This window comes from Mandrillus leucophaeus, unplaced genomic scaffold (assembly GCF_000951045.1).
Source record: "Mandrillus leucophaeus isolate KB7577 unplaced genomic scaffold, Mleu.le_1.0 Scaffold1093, whole genome shotgun sequence".
Taxonomy (NCBI): domain Eukaryota; kingdom Metazoa; phylum Chordata; class Mammalia; order Primates; family Cercopithecidae; genus Mandrillus; species Mandrillus leucophaeus.
The window spans coordinates 500,203-525,169 of record NW_012099132.1 but is presented as its reverse complement, the minus strand read 5'-3'; the positions used below and the strand labels follow the sequence as shown (position 1 = coordinate 525,169).

The 24,967-nt window shown below is 36.5% G+C and overlaps 1 protein-coding gene across 5 annotated transcripts in view; it reads left to right on the top strand.

Annotated features, from left to right (window-relative positions):
• BOLL (boule-like RNA-binding protein) overlaps nt 1-23,121 on the top strand; it is a 61,825-nt gene extending 38,704 nt beyond the window's left edge. For 3 of the 5 annotated variants that reach the window (XM_011989156.1, XM_011989180.1, XM_011989164.1), the window contains 2 exons: nt 6,804-6,902; nt 21,423-22,160. In XM_011989156.1, coding sequence (XP_011844546.1) covers nt 6,804-6,902; nt 21,423-21,446 — 123 coding nt within the window. In that variant the 3' untranslated portion in view covers nt 21,447-22,160. Of the gene's footprint in view, nt 1-6,803; nt 6,910-21,422 lie in introns of all 5 variants that reach the window. The other 2 variants (XM_011989172.1, XM_011989153.1) reach the window with 2 other exon arrangements.
• Nucleotides 23,122-24,967: the final 1,846 nt, after the last annotated feature.

The window sequence follows — 24,967 nt, the reverse complement described above, 5'->3', positions numbered from 1 at the left end:
TTTTTTTTTTTTTTTCCTTTCCATTTGCTTGGTAAATATTCCTCCATCCCTTTATTTTGAGCCTATGTGTGTCTTTGCACATGAGATGGGTCTCCTGAATACAACACACCAATGGGTCTTGACTCTTTATCCAATTTGCCAGTCTATGTCTTTTAATTGGGGCATTTAGGCCATGTAAATTTAAAGTTAATATTGTTATGTGTGAATTTGATCCTGTCATTATGAATCTAGCTGGTTATTTTGCACATTAGTTGATGCAGTTTCTTCATAGTGTTGATGGTTTTTTCATTTTGGTATGTTTTTGTAGTCACTGGTACTTGTTTTTCCTTTCCATATTTAGTGCTTCCTTCAGGAGCTCTTAGAAGGCAGGCCTGGTGGTGACAAAGCCTCTCAGCATTTGCTTGTCTGTAAAGGATTTTATTTCCCCTTCACTTATGAAGCTTAGTTTGGCTGGATATGAAAATCTGGGTTGAAAGTTCTTTTCTTTAAGAATGTTGAATATTGGCCCCTACTCTCTTCTGGCTTGTAGGGTTTCTGCAGAGAGATCTGCTGTTAGTTTGGTGGGCTTCCCTTTGTGGATAACCTGACCTTTCTGTCTAGCTGCTCTTAACATTTTTTCCTTCATTTCAACCTTGGTGAATCTGACGATTATGTGTCTTCAGATTGCTCTTCTCAAGGAGTATCTTTGTGGTGGTCTCTGTATTTTCTGAATGTTGGCCTGTCTTGCTAGGTTGAGGAAGTTCTCCTGGGTAATATCCAAGTTGGATAATTTCCAACTTGGTTCCATTCCCTGCATCACTTTTTGGTACACCAATCAAATGTAGGTTTGGTGTTTTCACATAGTCCCATATTTCTCAGAGGCTTTGTTCATTCCTTTTCATTCTTTTTTCTGTAATATTGTCTTCACACTTTATTTAATTAAGCCGATCTTTCATCTCTGATATCCTTTCTTCTGCTTGATCAAATCGGCTATTGATACTTGTGTATGCTTCACAAAGTTCTCATGCTGTGTTTTTCAGTTCCATCATATCACTTATGTTCTTCTCTAAGCTGGTTATTCTAGTTTGCAGTTCCTGTAGCCTTTTATCAAGGTTCTTAGCCTCTTTGCACTGGGTTAGAACATGCTCCTTTAGCTCAGAAGAGTTTATTAACCCCCTCTGAAGCCTACTTCTGTCAATTCATCAAACTCATTCTCCGTCCAGTTTTGTTCCCTTGCTGGCGAGGAGTTGTGATCCTTTGAAGGGGAAGAGGCATTCTGGTTTTTGGAATTTTCAGCCTTTTTGTGCTGGTTTTTCCTCATCTTTGTGGATTTATCTACCTTTGATCTTTGATGCTGATGACCTTCGGATGGGGTTTTTGCATGGACGTCGTTTTTGTTGATGTTGGTGTTATTGCTTTCTGTTTGTTAGTTTTCCCTTTAAGAGTCAGGCCCCTCTGCTGCAGGTCTTCTGGATTTTGTTAGAGGCCCACCCCAGACCCTCTTTGCCTGGGTACCACCAGCAGAAGTTGCAGAACAGCAGAGATTGCAGCCTGCTCCTTCCTCTGGAAGCTTCATCCCAGAGGGACACCCACCAGATGCCAACTGGCGCTCTCCTGTATGAAGTGTCTGTCAACCCCTGCTGGGAGGTGTCTCCCAGTCAGGAGGCACAGGTGTCAGGGACTCACTTGAGGAGGCATTCTGTCCCTTAGCAAAGCTCGAGCACTGTGCTGGGAGATCCATTGCTCTCTTCAGAGCTGGCAGGCAGGAACATTTAAGTCTGCTGAAGCTGCACTCACAGATGCCATTTCCCCCAGGTGTTTTGTCCCAGGGAGATGGGAGTTTTACCTATAAGCCCCTGACTGGGGCTGCTGCCTTTCTTTCAGAGATGCCCTGCCCAGAGAGGAGGAATCTAGAGAGGCAATCTGGCTACAGTGGCTTTGTGGTGCTGAGGTGGGTTCCGCCTAGTCCAAACTTCCTGGTGGCTTTATTTACACTGTGAGTGGAAAACCGCCTACTCAAGCCTCAGTAATGGTGGATACCTGTCCCCCACACCAAGCTCGAGTGTCCCAGGTTGACTCAGTCTGCTGTGCTGGCAGCAAGAATTTCAAGCCAGTGGGTCTCAGCTTGCTGGGCTCTATGGAAGTGGGATCTGCTGAGCAAGACCACTTGGCTCCTGACTTCAGCTCCCTTTCCAGGGGATGAACAGTTCTGCCTCTCTGGGGTTTCAGGCACCACTAGGGTACGAACCAAAAAACACCCTGTAGCTAGCTCAGTGTCTGCCCAAATGGTCGCCCAGTTCTGTGCTTGAAACCCGGGGCCCTGGTGGTGTAGGCACCCAAGGGGATCTCCTGGTCTGCGGGTGCAAAAGCCATGGGAAAAGTATAGTATCTGGGTCAGATATCACCGTCCCTCATGGCTTCCCTTGGCTGAGGAAGGGAGTTCCCTGACCCCTTGTGCTTCCTCGGTGAGGCAGCACCCCACCCTGTTTCTGCTCACCCTCCATGGGCTGCACCCACTGTCTAACCAGTCCCAGTGAGATGAGCTGGGTACCTCAGTTGGAAATGCAGAAATCACCCACCTTCTGCATTGGTCTCACTGGAAGCTGCAGACCACAGTTGTTCCTATTTGGCCATCTTGCCCTGGACCTCCCCAGCACCATTTATTAAACAGGGAATTCTTTTCCCATTGCTTTTATTTTATCAGGTTTGTTGAAGATCAGATGGTTGTAGATATGTGTGGTCTTATTTGAGTTCTCTATCCTGTTCCATTGATCTGTGTCTGTTTTGGTACCAGTACCATGGGCATAGTATGTCTTAAATCAGTGTCATGAAAGATTATGAAATTAGCATTTACCTCCCAATTTAAGTCCATTGTTTTATTACTTTTGTAATACATAATTTTGTTCTGAAACAATAATTTCCACAGTTGGATCTTAATATTTACTATCAATACTTTTACTAGGATTTCTTTATTGTTTGTTTCATGCCCCCCCATTTTTGTTTGTTTGTTTTGTTTTGAGATGGACTCTCACTCTGTCACCCAGGCTGGAGTGCAGTGGCACGATCTCAGCTCACTGCAATCTCTGCCCCCTGGGTTCAAGTGATTCCCCTGCCTCAGCCTCCCAAGTAGCTGGGACTACAGGCATGTGCCACCAAGTCCAGCTAATTTTTTGTATTTTTAGTAGAGATGGGGTTTCATCATGTTAGCCAGGATGATCTCCATCTCCTGACCTCATGATTCACCCACCTCAGCCTCCCAAAGTGCTGGGATTACGGGCATGAGCCACTGCACCCCGGCCTGCCCCACCTATTTTTTTATGGTTGCTTTTTTCTTTTTTTCCTCAACTTTACTAAATTGTAAATAATGAAAAATGGTATACATTTACAGTGTATAACATGATGGTTGGATATATGTACATATTGTGAAATGATTACCCCAATCAAGCTCATCCATCACCTCACATGGTTATCCTTTTTTTTGTTTGCGGTGAGAACGTTGAAGGTACCTTAAGTCTTAGCAATTTTCAAGTATATAATGCGTTATTATCAACTATAGTCAGGCTATACAGTAGATCTCCAGGGCATATTCTTCCTTTAGAACTGAAACTCTGTACCCTTTAACCAACATCTCCCATCTCACTCCCCATCCCCAGCCCCTGGCAACCACCATTCTTCTCTCTGCTTCTATGAGTTCAACTTTTTCACATTCTACATATAAATGAAATCATGTAGTATTTGTCTTTCTGTGCTTGGCTTATTTCACTTAGCATAATGTCCTCCAGGTTCATCCATGTTGTCATAAATGACAGGATCTCCTTCTTTGTTAAGACTGAACAGTATTCCATTGTGTATATAGGTACTACATTTTCTTTATCCATTCACCGATTGATGGAGCCTAAGGTTGGTTCCATATCTTGACTATTATAAATAATGCTGGAGTGAACATGGAAATGCAGATATCTCTTTAACATACTCACTTCATTTCCTTTGGATGTGTATACACAGTAGTGGAATTTCTAGATCACATGATAGTATTTTTAATTTTCTGAGAAACCACCCTACTATTTTCCAAAATGGCCATACTAATTTACATTCCCACCAGCAGTGTACAAGGATTCCCTTTCCTCCACATCCTTGCCAGAGATCATTTTTGTTCCTTGTAAAGCCCTTTTTATCACAGGGGTTCTGTATTGGGATGTGGCAATTGCTACTTCCTTTGCCACTTTCCCCCTGCTTCACCTCCAGCAGTAGTATTCCTCAGGCTAGGTAGTAGACAAGAAAAATTGTAGAAACCTGATGTATCCATCAGTTCTGCCTCCCCTGTTATTAAGTCAGGATTATTAATTATTTTAATTATTATCCTAATTATTAATAGGGTCTCTGTGGAGATATTTTGTGCTTCTACCTCACCCTGACCAGTACATACTTCTGCACTCAAGACTCTAAAGTATCTCTGAGGAGGTCTTCCAGAACATCGACCTCTAGGGAAATCTTTATCCTTTCTGAAGCCTGAGGAGGCTTCAGAATCCTCCCTTATGTTGCTCCAACTTGCACAGCACTTGGCAGACATTCTACATTGTGTATAGTTTGGGAGTCATAGGCATTTTCTTCTTTAATTGATGATGGCATTTAAAAAAATCTATATTTTGTTCTTTTTGTTGTTTTCTGGTTTGCAAGGACAGGTAGTGAGATAAGAATGGTTTTACATTTGATTTTTTGTCAGAATCTCTTTTGGCATTAGATCATATTTTTAATTCCTGATATCAGATACTTACCATAAGAATATATGCACTATTTAATGGAATCTAATAAAGCTTTTCTGAAAATATTGCTCATCATTACCTTATAACTTGTACTTTGTGTGGTATTTCCATACAAAATATTTGCATGTTTTTGTTTTGGTATTGTTTCTAGTAGCGGGTATAGTCTGACTAATATATAACTTAATGAATAGAGTGGGATGGTTTACAGTTGAAGTGTTTTTTTCCCTAAAATTAAGAACTTCAGGACTTTTCTTGTGAGTGTTATAGTCAGATTTCCTTTTTTAAAAAAAAAAAAGTTACCATCTTCACTCACTTATTTCAATGATTATTTTAAACTTTTGCCGAGTCCTCAGTACTACCAGATTGCACCCACTCCACCACCTGCCCATGTCATTCTGAGAATATAGCTTTGCCTTCTGTTTTGCAGAGTAAGAAAGAACCAATTTGTGAAAACCAACTCAGGCTCCAACCCCTGAAACACAAACTTACCTGTATCCTAACTCATCCTTAGCTTCTTATATTTATTTAGTGACATTCAGTCTTGTCCAAGGTTATTTCTACCTCTTGCAGTCTAGATGCTATCAGTTCCCTCCTCCTCAGGGACCTCATTCCATCTACTGTTCTTTTTCTCTCTTGTATTTGAAGTCTTCTTCTCTCCATTGGTTTACAGCTTCACCACTTACTAACTGTGTTACTTTGAGGAATTACTTAACCCTTCATAGTCCTGCTTTCATAATTTCCTTATTTGTAAAATGAGGACATCAGGAAAAACTATTTTGCAAGATTGATGTAAAGACTAGAGATATGGTATACAAGGTTCTTTGTATAGTGCCCAGCACCTTGTAAGAGGCAATATTATCCTGTGACACACACTCCCACCAATTCCCTAATTTTCTGCTACCTTTCAAAGCCAAGCTTCTAGAAAAAGTAGTTTACATTCAGAATTTCTGCTACTTCACTACCCATTCACTCCTCACCTGCTGAAGTCTACTTCATTACCTTTCTGCTGAGGCTGCATTGGGTAAAGGTCCTCAATGACTTTCTAACCGACACAAACTTTCCTTTCTTTTTAATCTTATTTGACGTCCCAGAGACATTGTACCTACTCTCTAAAACTCTTCCTACCCTTGGTTTCCATAATACTACTCTCTTCTGGCAATGCTTTTACCTCCTTTTGTTTTCCTTTTTAAGCAGATTTCATATTTGGTTCTCCATTCTTTCACCACATATACTCACTCTGATGTTATCATCCATAGCCATATATCTAGCCCCAGTCTCTCTCCTGAGTTTTAGACTGCACTATCCACTACAATAGCCACTAGCCACATGTGGCAGTTGAGCACTTGAAATGTGGTAAGACAGAATTGAGATGTCCCCTAAGTGTAAAATACATACTGGGTTTTCAAGACACAGCATGAAGAAAGAATGTAAAACATCTTGCTAATGTTTAAATTGATCGTACTTTTATATGATAATATTTAATATGTATTAGTTTAAATAAAAGACATTATTAAAAATTAATTCAACCTTTTTTTTTTACTTTTCTAACATGACAATGGGAAAATTTTAAATAACATATGTAGCTCACACTATATTTCTATTTGACAGTGCTGGTCTAGAGCCACATCTATCAACAGTATACCTCTACTAGAATTCCTACAAATACCACAAATTTTGTATATCACAAACCTAACTCCTTCTCTCCAACCCCTCACACACAATTACATGAGTATTGAGCTTTCCTTGTATTCTATATTCCAGTGAATGGTACCACCATCTGCTGGACAAGCTGTAACTGCATTTACATAATCTCTTCCCTTGCCTATTGTATCCCTATATGTGTCTATAGAACTTATGATCATTCTGAGTACTATTTCCCTCATCAGATTATAAGCTAATTCATTATATTAACTCATCAGATTATAAAATTAAACATAAGGGAATGTGTTTTTAACTGTTTCTACATTGTATAGCTAGATGATTAGTATATTGTAAATGCTGAGTAAATATTTTGAATTAATAAATGAAAGGTGATATTTTTTCTCTCTTTTTTTATAATAGCCTTATTCTGATCATGGAGTTCAAACAACATATCACCAGGTTTATGCTCCAAGTGCCATCAGTATGCCTGCGCCTGTGATGCAGCCTGAACCAATTAAAGTAAGAAGTTTGTTTTGACTTTTTGCTCTGTATTTCTTCCATTGTATTTCAAGTTTTCCAACTTTCTCTTCTAGAAAGGAACAACTTTGGATATTTACGTCATATTTGTGATCAGAAGTACAGAATTAGCAAATTCTTTCATGTGAAGGAAATATAATTCTAAATTAACTATAATGGTCATTTTTTTATTTGTTGTGGTAACATATGCAACTTAAAATTTTTCTATTTCAACCATTGTTAAGTGTGCAATTCAGTGGCATTAATTACTTTCACAATGCTATGCAACTATCACCATTGTTTCCAAACCTTTTCCTCACCCCAGGTTGAAACTCTGCACCCATTAAGCAAAAACTCCTCCTTCGTGCTTCTTCCCAACCCCTAGTCCCTGGTAACCTGTAATCTATATTCTATCTATATGAATTTGCCTATTCTAGATATTTAATATACAGTACTCTGATTTTTATTATCTATGTTGATGACATGTGACATTTATGGGGAGATGAAAACAATTAATGATCTCCTCTTCCAGTCTGGGAATCATATTCATGCCTTCTTAGTCAGATTCAGGCCAAAGAATGATAATCTAGTTATACCCATGTGTATCCTCAATATATTTTGACTATCTACTATGTAGCAGGGAATTCTTCGTATTCCCTCATGAACAAGTTTCTTAGTGAAACTCTTGCATCATCCCTTTAAGGAAATGAACTTTATCTGCAGTAAAGAGCAACTGTTGAGATGGTAATATGAATTCTGTATGCAGTGTACTTTGGTGAGGAAGATAGGCATAGTCTTTGCATTAAAATAATGGATATTAGCTATTTCACACTCATATTTATGTTCTGGCCCATCCTATGTGTTGAACTCAATACCAAGACAGTCTACTTTAAGGAACCTCCCGATCTTCTCGTGTCCCTTCACCCCATTACCACTCACCGCCATTACCACTCACTTCATTGACTTTACCACTATACACCAAACATGAAATAAAACAATAATTTTGACATATTGTCAAAACCTATAGTGTTACTAAACATTACTTATAGAGGCTTCATTTTTAGTATTGTTAGAATATCTAAAACAAACTTCTTCTGTCATTAACATTTACTCCAAATATACTTCTGCAGAAATGGCTGATATTGCTGTGCCATATTATGTAAGTGATAGTTATTTTCAGTTACTGAGAGAGAGCTGTATCACAAGTGATGGAAATTGTATAATTTATACAATTATACAAACTGAATAATTTGAATAGAGGACGGAGTGGTGGGTGGTATTTGTATAGGAGAAATTTCCAAAGGATGTTAATGTTAAACGTTCTTAAAATTTAATTCTTCTAGCTTAAGAGTATATATTTCTCTAAATTTTCTTAGATCTGTGATTAGGTAACATCAGAAATTGTACGGAGAAACTGGTATCTTACTCTTCAATATAGTCATATAAAGATTACCAATTCTGGCCAAGTGTGGTGGGTCATGCCTGTAATCCCAGCACTTTGGGAGGCCAAGGTAGGAGGATTGCTTGAAGCCAGGAGTTTGAGACCATAGTGAGACCCTGCCTCTACAAAATAAAAATTTTAAAAACTAGCCGGGCATGGTGGTGCACCCCTATAGTGCTAACTACTCAGGAGGCTGAGGCAGGCTGATCACTTGAGCCCAAAGTTTCAAGGTTACAGTGAGCTATGATCACGCCATTGCATTCTAGTCTGGGCAACAGAGTGGGACCATGTAGATCTCTAAAATTAAAAAATAATAATAATTACCAATTCCTCTTTTGTTAGAGACAAAAAAAATAGACTTCCAAAGTCAAAACTGAAACACAAGACAATTATGTAGAATTTTGTGTTTCTCATTTTTACTTTTTAAGGTTAAATGTTCTATGCATTTTATACTCAATATTTTTCTTTAGGTGATTTAGTGACCCTCAATACAAAATGATGCCCCACTCAGAGACAGAAACTCCAAAACCACTTCTGTAGTTTTCTAGAACTGTATAATGCTGTAGAAATGCTTTAATATGCATGTATTACTATGTGGCAAATTATCTATTTTTATTTATAGTGCATTTGTATTATAACATGGAAATCTTAATATACAAATGTTGTTCTACATTACAAAACAATCTTTTTCTAGAACATATTACTAATATTAAAATATTAGTGAATGACATTTGAAACATTAGCCTTTTTTTACTTCCAATGCAAATTTTCTCTAGTACCAAAAATCTTGGTGACTTTTAAAATAGAAAGGTGGAAATATTCTTTGGAAGAGTTGTTGTTTTTATAAGTGTAAAACTCATTTTTAAAACTCTAATGATTACAACTTTATGAATGTTAATTGAGGATATCCCAAAGTAGCAATTTCAGATGTCAAAACTATCTTGAAGCAACAAATCTATTCCATAAAATAGAAACCTTATGCAGAGTTCAAAGCACAAGTCTAACTGCTATGAAGTACTGTTTACCAGAAATTACTCATTGACTGTAAGCCACAGCCTACATACTCTGTCAAATCAAATACAAAAACGAGTAAATACAAAACAGACCAATATAGAGGTAACTAGATAAATATGATACTAATTAGGGCCATCATTCCCTAATTCAGCAGTAACATCTCACACAGAAACAAGTTTTAGGCCACGTGTGGTAACTCACACCTGAACCCCAGCACTTTGGGAGGCCAAGGCGGGAGGATCACTTGAGCCAGGAGTTTGAGGCCAGCCTGGCAATATGGCGAGACCCCATCTGTAATTTTGAAAAAGAAAAAAAAGAGAATTAAGTTTTAAAGTCAAAAAAAGCAAAACCACATAACGTCAAAATTATCCCACTGAATTAGAGTAGGAAGGAACAAAAGGGAAATCTGTATTTCTGGGTATATGAACTATTATATTTCTAAGATAAATATCAAATCCCAAGGTATGAAGGGTATGAGTGGAGAATTCTAAAGTGTTTCGGTTTTCTTACAGTGTTTTTACATTTTTGCATTAATATAAGTATCTAATAAAATTGTTCTCATATGGATTAAATTCAATGTGTATTTTATTTAACTCCCATGTCTACTAACAATCGATGAAAACATACAGCTATTAAGGATCATATTTAACCACTTGCCCAGGCTATAAGGAATTTCTTCTAGTTAAAGGACTGATTGGACTTAAATGAAAAACACAAGTAGTGGTCTACAAAGTGTGATTCAGAAATAAATTGGAGAGGGATCTGAACTACTACCGCTATCTGCTTCTAGTTCAGAGGCCCGGAGCATGCACCTACCTAAAAATTAGCAACTATCTCTACTTCACAAAAAGATTCCACTACCAGTATCTTTTTCCCAACCATTTCCTCATTTGAGTATCATTAATACTTCTTATAAATCAATTTAGAGACTAAAATTGTGTTGTATTCTGAAAAACCTAGGAAGGACAAGTATAAAGCAATGTAATCTAGAGAGCAGAGGCAGGAAAAACTGGTGCTTTGTAGCTCTGAATATATAAGGAGGGTATAAATTTTCATGTATGCTATACATAGTCAAACAATAGACAGCCTCAGATTCTCTAGAATAAGTTTTTTACTCATAAAGAACGAAGCAGGAGGAGCAATAAATGCTCATCCACTTAGACATTACAAATTGTGTAGGTTCTGTGTCCACCAAGCCTCTTTTTTGATGTAAATCTAAAAGAGGGGACATAGCACAGTAAGGAGAATCAAGTGTTTGTGACACCAGTTCTAATTGTCATAGGTAGATCCCCATTCAAGGATGAGTAAACAGAAAAGTATATATTTATATTATATGGATTCTGTGAAAAAAAAAATTGAATATGGCACTACATTGAAGGCAAGGATGAATAGTATAAATATGTATATATGTATAAGAACATATGTATGAGAGGAAATTAAATATAATTTTTAAGATATATCCCATATTCTCAGTAATAGATCTTTTAAAAACAATTGCAAACTGAAAAATAGGAAAAATGAAATGGTTGCTGGCTAGTGTAAGAAAATACTGTCCAAAAACTATTGACATGATGGAAAGAATCATATTTGCCTTTGTCATAATGGGCCAGTAGTCACATAAGAAAATGAAACCCTTGATAGAGAAGGATATTTTTAATTCTTCCAGAATGTAAAAGACAATAACATGAAAGATGAAATGATGAGATAAAATGCTAGAATAGAGAGAGCAGAGAGACAGGTCCAACCAAAAAATAGTAATTCTCAAGAAAAGAATACAGAATAAATGAAACGAAAAGAATGTGCAGAAATTTTAACAGCAAAACAAAAACAAAAACACTGTGACTTGAATTTACAAATCAAAAAAGAATTCATCATGCCTCAAGCAAAATTAATGAGAGGCAACCCATGCATAGATATCCTGGCAGTTATCTTTCCCCCATCATCCCATCTCATCAAATGTCCTTGGCCTTTTAACCTGTTTTTTAACATTTTACTTTAAAATAATTTTACACTTACAGAAAGGTTGTAAAAATAATACATAGAGTTCGTGTATCTCTTCACTCAACTTCTAATTTTAACAGCTTACATAATCGAAACAATTAGCAAAACCAAGAAATTAGCATTCATAAAGTACTATTAAGTAAACTACAGACCTATTAAGTAAAGTACAAACTTCACCATTTTTTTCACTTATGTTCTTTTTCTGTTCTAGGATCTAATCTAAGATCCTACATTAATTTGTCATGTCTCCTTATTCTCTACCAATCTGTGGCATTTGCATAGTCTTTTATTGTCTTTCATGACCTTGATTCTTTTTTAAAAAACTGATTATTTTGTAGAACACTCTTCACTTTGAGTTTGGCCTATGTTTTCTCTTAATTAGATAAAGGTTATGAATTTGGGACAATAATATCACAGAGGTGATATGCCCTTATCAGTGTGTCATATCAGGGGATATGAGATGCCAATATGTCTAATTACTGGCAGTGTTAACTTTGATCACTTTAAGCTTAAAAAGTAACTTGCCCACAGTAACATAGTTGAGTAAGGGGCAGATCTAGGATTCTAATCCAAGCATGCTTTCTACCATGGAGAAAAAGTTAGCTGGTCTCTTAAATCCTCGCAGTGAAGATCCCTGACAAACCATGCACAAAGAACTTCCCATTAGGATTTTAGTGCGTCCCTCTTAGCTATGAACATGCAGTCCGTTAGAAGAAAACCTCTAGAGTGAGAGAACAAAATAAACAGAAAAAAAGAAATTCATAAGAAACATACAATGCAGGGAGCAGAAGAAAATGTCAAAGAAACTACAATTAATATCCTCTCCGGAATAGGCAAAAACTAATGAGAAGTGGTACATGCATAGACAGCCTGATACTTTTTCTCTCAAACATCTGTCCTTTTAATTTGTTTAGCCTTGCATTTTGAAATAATTTCAGATTTACTGAGAAGTTATAGAAATAATAGAGTTTCTGTATATCCTTCACCTACTTCATCCTTTGGCTAGAGGGCACTGGCACAGGAAATGAACATCAGTACAGTCCTCTAAACTATACACCTTATTCTAAAATGTCACTAGTTTTTTCACTAATGTGATAACTGAAATAAATTATGTATGAGTTAAATATTAAAGGCAAAAGTTTTCAGAAAGTAGCATCAAAAAAGACTGAGGTGAATAATAATAGAGAAAAGATAAAATTAGATTAATCCAAGAAGTCCAATGTTTTTTAAATTGGAGAAAGAGGAATAGAGAAAATCATTTGGAGGAAATTATCAATAAATTAATACAAGAAACTTAAGGACAAGAGCCTCTAAATTGAAAGGGCCTACCAACTACTTGCCACGATTACTGCAAAAGACTCACACTAAGGCCAGTTATTTCAGAATGGCAGGAATAACAGAAAAAAATTCAGAGTGGTAGGAATAATAGAAAAATTCCAAAAGCTTCTAAAGAGAGAAAATAGATCACATTTCCCCTTGATCTTATCCATTTTTTAAAATAAATTGTACAATAACTTTTACCTCAAATGTATCATATAACCTGGAAATAATTACGTCTCAATGGTTCACTTTGTAAGAATGTTTAGTGTATTTTTTGCAGTAATTTTCTGCTTTCTTTTTCATTATGCAGACTTTAAATAGAATTCTATCAATTTCAGTTAGTTTCTTTTTGTACAACTAAATCAGATAAAATACATTGAGATAAAATTCCATTCCATACATTTTCTTTGCCATTCTTTCTTAAGTACTTTAGACCTTGGGTATATCATTCAAGAACCAGTGTTATTAAAGAGCGTTGTATTTTTTGTTTATATTTAAACTTCAAAATAATAACAAATTTAAAAGTATTTGTACATTGCAGAACACTTTATCTTTGCAGAATAAATTCTTTCTGCAGTGAGATATTCCTAACCCAAACTGTAGTAGCTCTTCATTGCAATGTGAAAGTAGCTGCCTATTTCTTCTTGTAAACCTTTAAGGAAGAGTTCTTCATGTCATCCTGGAAATTTAAACCAAGGTTTATTTAAAGGCCTCCTCATTCAACTTTAAAGTTTGGTCAAATAATTTTTACTTAAAAAATATTTATAGGATATCTCTTCTGTTCCATACTGTCAATTTTGTCTTATTCATATAATGCTTATATGAGCTAGAGATTACCTCAGTTCCCTTTATTTTCACTTCCTATATTGACTTTTGGTAAGTTTTTTTTCTCATTTTTGAATGCTGCTCCTTAAGTAAGTTTCTTAAAATTAAGGAACGGAAATAAAAAATCAGATCATTGTGTTTATCCTTCTAATCTGAAAAAAAAAATGTATCTGTTTAATTGGAGGATGATATTACAACTATAGCTAAAATAGGCTAGGCACAGTGGCCCATGCCTGTAATCTCGGCACTGTGGGACGCCAAGGTGGGCAGATCACTTGAGGCCAGGAGTTCGAGACCAGCCTGACCAATGCAGTGAAACCCTGCATCTACTAAAAATACAAAAAAAAATTAGCTCGGCGTGCTGGTGCATGCCTGTAATACCAGCAACCCGGGAGGCTGAGGCATGAGAATCACTTGAACCCAGGAGGCAGAGGTTTCAGTGAACCAATATCATGCCACTGCACTCCATCCTGGGTGACAGAGCAAAACTCTGTCTCAAAAAAAAAAAAACACAGCTAAAATAAAACTTTACTTAAGGATTTAAGTTATTATTGCCATTTCTGTTACATATTGCTACATACTGTCAAATATGGCAGAATCTTCATGTATTATGGGCCATTAGTTAACTGTATAAATCACATAAATAAGTTGCCCTTCACATAGAAATAACATATGGGTTCTACCATATGACAAGCCTTAAGTAAGAGCTCATCCTCAGTAGTTCATCAAACGTCCATTGAGCATGACAATTGAAGAATAATTTTGCAGTGCTATAAATACAATTAATAAGACCTTACCCTCAAGATAACTTTCAGCTGTCTTCATGACCTGAGCCCATAATTTTCTTGTAACTTTAACTGTTACTTTAGAATTGTCATTGGCTATTTCCTTTAAATATGGCAAAATTCAGTTGTACTTTTTATTGAAACTGGCAGGACCTAAGTTAAATTATCTTGTTTTGGAAACAAGTAAAAGGAATAAATGAGGGAAATATCAATAGATCTTCTCTAGGATATCAGGTTAAGTTATAAGTACTATAATGTGCATTTCTAAAAATTCTTATGTGAACATTTGTGACTCAAAGGTATCACTTTTCTATTTTGAGATGAATAAATACTATTAGTCAGCAACAAGGCAAGGATGTCCCCTCACCATTTTTTTTCAACTAACAGTAAAACACAGAATAAATACAGATTTAACTTAACCATGGTAGCAAGTGCACAAATACTTATCTTCCTAAATATCTAAACATATGTGTAGTTAATCTTGTTCTTTTAGTCTCAAAAGCACTAGTGTTTTATAGCTTCTTTCTCTCAAGGTTTCTATTAAACTTGTTATTTCTGATTTGTACTTTCATTTAATTAAAGTGAATCCAATATATTTAAGTCTGGTAATAAATTATTCCCACATTATAAAGTTGTCTTAGTTCAGGCTGCTATAACAGCTATATCATAGACTGGGTAGCTTATGCAACAAACATTTATTTCTCAAAGTTTTGGAGACAAAAAGTTTGGAAAGTCCAACACTGAGGTGCTGGGAGGTCTATTATCTGTTAAGGACTGACTTTCTGGTTTGCTGATGTCTGTCTTCTCATTTCTGCAAGGTGAAAAGCAGAGAGAGCAGAAGCAAGCTCTTTCCTGTCTCGTCTTACAAGGGCAGTAATCCCATTCATGAGAGCTCACCCTCATGACCTAATTACCTCCCAAAGATCCCGCCTCCAAATGCCATCACACTGGGGACTGGGCTTTAACATATGAATGTGGCTGGGACACAAACATTCAGTCCATAGCAAGAATATGTTCACCCTATGCTCTTAAAGCACCTTATTAAGGTTTCCTTTCATAGTATATCAGAAGTTCTCAGCCTCAAAATTTCTTTCCAGCCTAGAAAGGTTAAACCAGGGGTCACAAAAGGGCCCAATAGTAAATGTTTTCAGTTTTACAGGCTTAAATACATAGTTGCTATCAAAACTACCCAGCTCTGCCATTGTAGCATGAAAGTAGCCATAGACATAACAGAAACAATGAGTAAGGCTGTGTTCCAGTAAAACTTAATCTATAAAACAGGTGATGAGCCAGATTTGACCTGCTGTCCATAGTTTTATGACCCTTGAGTTAATCCATTAACAGGTTAATGTATCCTCTTAAAGTATAATGTGAAATATAGCATAAATTCATTTGTTATAATTTCATTTTTAATTATATCTTTTAAATCTACTTTTTAGTTTAACATGGATTATCTGACCCTGAGCCTCTGGGCTGTTTTGATATTTACATTTGCCATAAGCCCTTCCTAGCCAAAATACTTAAGTAAGGGGAAAGTGTAAGTAAAAGGTAATTTGAGATATTCATTCATTCCTGTGTAAGGATGAGGATTGATTGATACAGTATTCTGAGTAAATCCTACACTTCTTTTATAGGGAAAAATCTTACTGTTTTATTTTCATATCCAATTATGTTTTCCATTCTTAGTTTGAGCACTTACTTTCCTTGCATTCTGAGTCTATCATTCCTTCTAACTGAACATTCTTTTCTCCTTTTACCTAATGTTTTTTCTTTTCCCTTAGAACCTAGACTACATGGATAGGCAGTGTACTTTTCATGACATAAAATTCAACTTATGACACCTTAATCTCTTACAGAATAGTTTTTTAAACATTCTTTAGATAACATCTTCCTCTACTTTCAGGACATATGATGAGAGCAGGTAGCAGGATTTTGTATTCTACACATCATTAATATTTTTAATTTATCTGTCTTAGAAAGGTGTGGGGAGGAATATAGGGGTATCTTTTTTATTCCATATGAAATTATTACATATGAAATTATTTCTTCAATATTGCAATCTATTCAAACTACTCATCTTAAGATAATTACCAAGATATATTTGACAGCTTCTTATTAGCCAAATCCCAAGGGTCTTGTGCTAGTCCATGTCCTCTTAAATTTTATTTAATTCAATACTGTCACCTAGCCTGTCCTCAACTTTTATTATTCCTAAGATGTGACTCTCTTTGCCTTCAGTTTGATCTTTCAATGTCTCTTTAAGAAATATATTTCTTCCTCTCTTATCAACTACCTTAATTATAGCACAATTCTCTTTGTCCTCTAAACTGTCTTCCTAAGGGAGTTTTCTAAGTCCATTGTTGTAAAGGAAGTCAAAAACAGTCTTGTATGATCAGAACCCTTCTACCAGACTGTCTAATGTCAATTTGGCACTGCGTCTTCTATGTCTTCTTCATCATTGTCTGGTACTAGTTCAGAAGCAGTCATCTCCATCAAGTTGTCTTTTGTAAATTCCTCTGGTGTAGTGTCTATTAGCTCTTTAATTTTTCTTAAATCTGTATCTTGAAACCATTCAATCCTCCACCATTTTTGCCATATCCATAATCTCTTTCATGATTTCCTTGATTGACTTTGTTGTAAATCCTGTGAAGTTAGGTACAACATCTAGACACAGTTTTCTCCAGTAGGAATTTATTATTTCAGGCTTGATGGTTTTCACAGCTTTTTCTATAACAATGGCATCTTCAATGCTGTAATCCCTCAGACTTGCATGATGTTCTCTCTTTTGGGGTTCTCTTGCATAGCATTAACAATTCTCTCCATAGAATACCATGTGTAATGCACCTTAGAGGTCCTTATGACCCTCTGTGGTTGAATTAGAGGCATTGTGCTTAGGGACAAGTAGATCACTTTGATGCCTTCAGTACAAAAGTCTGGCATCTGGTGTTTATATTTTCCCTTCAAGACTCAGTTATTAGCAGCTTTATAGATAAGGGCAGTACTGATCATAAACCTGACTGCATTTGCACAAAACACTAGAGTTAGCCTCTCCCTTCCTGCCTTAAATCCTAGTGCTTGCTTCTCTTCCTTATTAATAAAGTCTTTTGTGGGTTTTGTTTTGTTTTGTTTTGTTTTGTTTTGTTTTTGACTAAGGCACTTCTGCCTGCATTAAAAACCTGTTTAGGCAGATATCCTTTTTCTTCAGTGATTTTCTTAATGGCATCTTGGAACTCATCTGCTGCCTTTTGGAAGCTGTTTCTTCTGTTATCTTGACATTTTTTAAGCCAAACCTCTTTCTAAAATTATCAAACCACCTTTTAGAGGCATTACATTATCCAGCTTTAGATCCTTCACCTTCCTTTTGCTTTAAGTTATCATATAATGACTTTGCTTTTTCTCGAATCATATTAGAGTCTATAGGTATGCCTTTCTTACCATAGCCATCCCACATCCACATAAAATCTGCATTTTCCAATACAAGATCAAAAGGTATTATTTTGCAAAAAGTGCAAGGTGTTTGTGCCTACTGGCATACTTGCAGCAATGCCTTCGTGAATTTCCTTTTTTTTTTTTTTTTTTTTTTTTTTTTTTGCAGTGGTCCTTAACACTGGATTCATTTGTCTTGAAATGGTGGGCACCCTCAGCTGCAGATCTCAATCTGCAGTATATATCAAGCAATTCAACTTTTTCTTGTATTGTCATGACTTTGCTTCTTGGGAGCACTTCCTGCATCACTAGTGGCATTTCGTAAGGGTTCTATGGTGTTATTCAAGGTTTACAGTATTGCACTAAACACGAGAAATATGCGAAAAGTGAGAGAGATTAAATTTTACTTTGACATGCTATTTACTGGAGATTTGAACTGCTCTCACAGAGATGATTGTCATCACACGGTATTTTGGGCAGACACAACACTTGAGCTCACCATTTGAGCTTACTGCAACAGTAACAAGAAATGGCTGTGAAATTTTTACAGTAGTACAGTATGTACTACAGTAAATTTTATGAAGTTATGATATAGTGCTGCATCTTTACATTTGTTTACATTTCTCTCAACCGCAAATGGCACCATGTCTGTGTCTGTGTGTAGAAGTTTTGATAAATTTCAACTTTTTATTAAATATTTGTGTATATTTTATGGTAGTAAATGATACAATGACCCTACATATATTTTATGCACTCATGACATGCCTAACTTTAAAAGTGCCTTATTAACTTTTTCAATATTTCTGGGCAGTAAAGCTCATCTGTGAGTTTTTTCAAATTGTTGCAAATCTCCAAAGAATTTTCTGATATATTTACTGAAAAAACTTCACATGTAAGTGACCAGGCGCAGTGGCTCGTGCCTGTAATTCCAGCACTTTGGGAGGCCAAGGCAGGGGAATCACTTGAGGCCAGGAGTTCAAGACCATCCTGGCCAACATGGCAAAACCCTGTCTCTACTAAAAATACAAAAATTAGCCAGGAATGGTTGTACATGACTGTAATCCCAACTACTCAGGTGGCTGAGGCATGAGAATCGCTTGAGCCCAGGAGGCAGAGGTTGCAGTGAGCTGAGATCATGCCACTGCACTCCAGCCTGGGCAAAAGAGTGAGATACTGTCTCAGACAAAAAAAAAAAACCTTCACACATTTTTATTAAGTGCACCCATGCAGTTCAAACCCATGTTGTTCAAGGATCAGCTGTATTAATTTCTCTCTCCACTGCCAAAACCCTTTTCAAAGCTCTATTACTGCCTAATGAGAATACTATATATTTATTTTCTTTTGTTTTTTTTGAGACAGAGTCTCACACTGTCGCCTAGGCTGGAGTGCAGTGGAGCGATCTTGACTCACTGCAAGCTCTGCCTCCCAGGTTCGAGTGATTCTCCTGCCTTAGCCTCCTGAGTAGTTGGGACTGCAGGCGCATGCCACCATGCCCAGCTAATTTTTGTATTTTTAGTAGAGACAGGGTTTCACCATATTGGCCGGGCTAGTCTCGAACTCCTAACCTCAGGTGATCCACCCACCTCGGCCTCCCAAATTGCTGGGATTACAGTCATGAGCCACGGCGCCCAGCCCGGGATTACTATATATTTCTTCAAGACTTCTACATCTTCACTTTCCATCTTTTAGTCATGCATAAAATCTGAATTTAGTTTTTTATCTGACATTAATTTTTCCCCTGTTATCACTCTCATCAACTTTTAGTGACACTCTTACCATTAAATATTACATTCTCTGGCTGGGAGCAGTGGCTCATGCCTGTAATCCCAGCACTTTGGGAGGCCCAGGTGGGTGGATCACCTGAGGTCAGGAGTTCAATACTAACCTGAGCAACACAGTGAAACCCCATGTCTACTAAAAATTCAAAAATTAGCCAGGCATGGTGGCATGTAGTCCCAGCTACTCACAAGGCTGAGACAGGAGAATTGCTTGAGCCCGGGAGGCGGAGGTTGCAGTGAGCTGAGATCATGCCACTGCACTCCAGCCTGGGTGACAGAGTGAGACATGTTCTCTCATTTTCCCATATTTATCAACCTAAATTATTCATATATGAATATACTGAAGTTAGCACTGCTCCTTATTCTCTCTAGCACATTGAGGCTTTAACCAAGTAATTTCACATACATAAAACGGTTTGACTTCATGTATCTCTATTTTCTCCTGAGAGAACCAGTATATACCAGGTTACAGCCAATAACCTCTAAGTAGTTAACTAGGTATGAATGGCTGTGTATTATCATAGTAGATCTAGTCATTCAACAAATGCTTACTGAGCACCTACCTTGTGCTTGCCATTATTCTAGACACTGGTAATACAGTTACGAACATTAGTAAATGGTACTGGACGGTATTAAACAGGCCAGGGAAATCTAGGCCAGTCTGTAGAGTTTGGTTTTAGCAAACCCAACAAATTTGAGCCACTAGAGCCATGCTGTCTCCAATATGGTACCCACTAGCCACATGAGGCTATTGAATTTCAATTTTAAATTAATTTAAATTATATTAAAAATTCAGTTCCTGAGTTGCAACTAACCACATTTCAAGTGCTAAACAGCCACATGGGACTAGTGGCCACCATACTTAATAGTGTAATCGTAAAACATTCCCATCAACGTGGGCCATTCTATTGGACAGCGCTGCTCTAGAGATAGTGGAACAAATATGGAAATTTTTGAGCCTATTCAAAATTTAAAATATGTCTTAGGACAGCATGATTCCCTAAATTAGAAGCTGGCCTAGGCCCAAATTGCCAAAAAGGTAGTAGTAACTAGGTTGATTCTTTGACCCAAACTAGTATTAACAACAACAACAAAAAAAATCCCAGGATGACACAGGTATATGGAATTCTTCTGAATTACACAGCGTAAGTACCTGTATGCCTGTCCTACTTATGCCCACTTAAAGGATACTTTTGGGTTTTGGACAACTGTCCTTTTTTTTTTTTTTGAGACGGAGTCTTGCTCTGTCACCCAGGCTGGAGTGCAGTGGCGCGATCTCGGCTCACTGCAAGCTCTGCCTCCCGGGTTCATGCCATTCTCCTGCCTCAGCCTCCTGAGTAGCTGGGACTACAGGCGCCCGCCACCACGCCCGGCTAATTTTTTTTTGTATTTTTAGTAGAAACGGGTTTTCACTGCATTAGCCAGGATGGTCTTGATCTCCTGACCTCGTGATCCACCCGCCTTGGCCTCCCAAAGTGCTGGGATTACAGGCGTGAGCCACCGCGCCCTGCCAGGGTTTTGGGCAGCTTTCTAAATAACCTCCTGCAAAAAACACTATTCCCCTTTTAAAAACAAGTTTTTAAGACACACCTAATAGAAGGAAATGTTGTAACTTGTAATCTGTGCTGACCCATCCCTCATTTTATTTACTAAACATTTATACTGTAACACTAGACTAGAGATTGTCAAATACAGATTCTAAGCTCTCACAGAGCAGGGACAAGCTTTTCCTGAGTTCTGGAGCCCTCCTAATTGCTAGCCTCTCACTTTGTAACATTCTAATTTAATTTGTACCAAGGTTCTGCAAATATTTAGTGAATGTTGATTGATGGTCTGCACTCATCTGTTCTAACTTGTGTGTGTGTGTGTGTGTGTGTGTGTGTGTGTTTTTCCATTCAGTCTTCCTGATCTATATTTTCTCTTTACTTAACAGACAGTGTGGAGCATTCATTATTAAGACAATTGGGCAGCTCTAGTCCAGCTCAACTGATTTCTTGTCCAATGATCCTTGTGTGGCCGAGATCCAGCTTCAACGAACCAGCTAGAAGCTGCGCGTTGTGAAACTTAGTGTTAGTTAATACCTCACCATACTCAGTTATTCCACTATAAGCTGTCTAAATTTGATGAAATTTGCTCTTTCAGCTGTTCTACAAAATTATTTAGGTAGATGTGGCATGTTGGTTTTTTATGTGCTAATCTAACTGTAATGACCTTTTCTACAACATGTTTTATCCATTCCATAAATAATAACCACATTGGGAATAGTGAGGTGTCTTTTATTTTCTCTGCTTTGTGTTATTTTTTCTTAACAAACTATTAGATGTTATGTTTCATATTATTTGATATTTATTTTCATATTTAGGATAAGAATCATTTTTAATTATAATACTTTTAATACTTTCATATATTTTACAACAGTATACTATTTAATCTTAATGACTTAATTCTATTTTTGCTTTGCTGTTTTGTCATTTAATATGCTTTTGTCTAATTTTTCATTCATTTGTTACTGTTACTCCTTATTTAATTTTGCGTCTGCCATGGTTTTCAGAATCTGAATAGTATTTATACTTCTTTTTTTTATAACATTTTCCAAATATTAGAAATACCATCAACATGATCAATATTCTTGCCTTTTCATGTAATTTGACCATATTAAATTTTTTCTTCAATGTTTGAGACAACATTGAAATATTCCTATAACATAACTTATTTGGTATCAAATTTTATAAAATATGGATCCACCTTTGGAATTTTGATAAAAGAAGGGTTCATCTCTGACATGATCCCATAACATTGACTGAAATTCCACCAAATTAATGTTCTTTGAATGCTTTAATCTTTAAACCTTTTTCTTCTTATATGCAACCAATATATTCAATTATATATGTGATTAATTTTTAAAAGGACAATTGTTTTCATAAAATGCAAAACTATTTTTTACACCAAAGGAAAATTTTAGATCCTGATTCTAAATAAAATTTTATAGTAAAAATTGGAAAATAGATGGGAGGGGGAGTCATTCATTGTTCAAAAGGTACAGAACAAATCATAGGGGTTTTTAATCTCTAAAATTTCTACAGTAGTATAGGAAATATTCCTGTTTACATTCATTTGCAGTTCTTTCACTGACCTCCTAATTTTAGGTGGAGGGGGCAGGGGAGCCATAAAAGTTGATATTCCCCTAATAAATCTATCTCTTTCCTCTCCTGTTTCAACCCCAAATGTATTTCATGCTCAGCAGCAGAAGAAGAAATAATAGGATATAGATCACAAAGGTTTTTCCGGTGAGTCAAATAGGGTGTTTTCTTTTGAAACCGTAATGAATATGTTTGCCATCAAATGGTTTCATGAGAACAGTAGAACCTTATGAATGTATACTAGCATACAAGGATCTCAAGTACATTAATTATTCTCAGTTTTAGGAATGTAAATAGATTAAGTCCCACAATGAAATTTCAAAAGTTTTTGTTCTGTAAGTAAAAAATTACTAACCACTGATGTTCGAGATTTTCTTTTAATAGCACTATCCTTGAGAACCAAAAAGTTTATGTTTTGATTTTCAAATGTTAAACAAGATGCTAAACAAATCCTGGACTGTTAATAAAAATTAATGATGTATTATTGGATAAGGAATTTTGATAATAATTGATACCCAAGTTTGTTTCTTCCACAGCTATATAGATTATATGCATACACATTTATACGTTTATATACATATATAAACACATATATAATTTATACATATGCACTTTCTTAGAATTTAGCTTTGAGAAGCTAATAAAAATTTTGAAGTTTGACAATTGAATAAATGGAGGATATAATTCAGCCTTCTTCATGGCCTAGCTTAATAGCCCAAACATGTTACTTTTTTTTTTAAGAGACAGTCTTGCTCTGGGGCCCAGGTTGGAATGCAGTTATGTGATCATGGCTCACTGTGACCTCAAACTCCTGGGCTCAAGCCATCCTTTCACCTCAGCCTCCCTAGTAGCTAGGATTACAGGTATGTACCACCACACCCAGGTAATGTTTTATTTTTTGTAGAGACAGGGTCTTACTAGGTTCCCCAAGCTGGTCTCAAACTCCTGGGTTCAAGTGATCCTCCTACTTTGGCCATCCACAGTGCTGAGATTACAGGTGTGAGCCATTGTACCCGGCCCCACATATGTTACTTCTAAAAACAGATAGATTGAGAGAATAAAAATTCTCCTTACATATACTAAGTAAAGCCCATTTTATTTCTTTCTGTTTTGTAGTATATCTATAATAGATAATTTTGAAAATTAAGGTTTTACTTAGGACCCATTTCGAAAGGCCAATCTGAAGAAATTATCTGAAATTCACTGGATGTTAAAATAAAATGGATAATACAGATATTAGTACATGTACCAAAATCACACGGTAATAACTTCGCAGCCTGTTTTCCAAAAGTCTCTAATACAATCAGAGATAGGAGATGGTACCATGTCAAAAGACAAAGAATCCTGGGAAATTAGGCTTTAACTTCTTTTGTCAGCTGATTTCAGAAGGACGGCTTGGAAAGAGGTATGATTTAGTTTATAACAGATTGCTTTATAAATTTCTACTGACAAGAACAGTACAATTATTTTCAAACACATTTATACATGATAACCCCCATATGTAAGAGTGTGTTTCCTGGATTTATGCTACACTTAACTATAAAATAATGATTTGAGGTCACACACAAAAATTCTTTGTATCTTTCCCAGAAATTGCACTTCAATAGAATTAAAATACAGAATCAAAGGACTTTAGGAGGGCATCCGATGCAACTTCAATATCATGCTTCAACATGCTCTTTGTTACTGTAATAAATCGTTGGCCTCTAGACCTATAGTTTGACTCCAATTTATCCTGAAATCACTATAGACTTAAAAGTGGCAAAGAGGAAAATTATACCCAAAGAATTAACATAAATAATATTCATAATTGGTGCTGTTCCTTTCAACTCTATTCAGTGTGTTTATCCCTGTGCATAAGTCGTTAAAAATATGGCATCAGCTTTGTCCTTCCATGTTGAATACCACTCTCTGATTAGCAACTACAGTGGCTGCTGTTTGTTGGACTTACTCTTCCCTTTGAAATACAGGAGTGTGAGAAGCGGCCTCTCTATACTTAGATACCAAGGCCCCTCACTTCCTCCCCTGCTAAGAGTCTTCTCACTTCAGGAGATAAGCAACAGTTGGTGGTGGTTCATCAGAGAAAATTTGGGGTGCCTAGATCCTCACACTTCTTGGGATGTACCCATAAGATTCTGGTATACCCTTAGGCCTGAAAAGAGAATGTCTAAGAAGAAAGTTCTTTAATTAGACTCCTACTTTTTTCTTCTCCATTGCTTCCTTCATGAGATGGTGAAGATAAAACACATCTCTAAGAGTTTTTGTTTCCTGGGAAAAAATATCATTTTAAAAGATGGTAATTTTGTGTTGTTATTTTGTTCTATAATGAGTCAGGTTT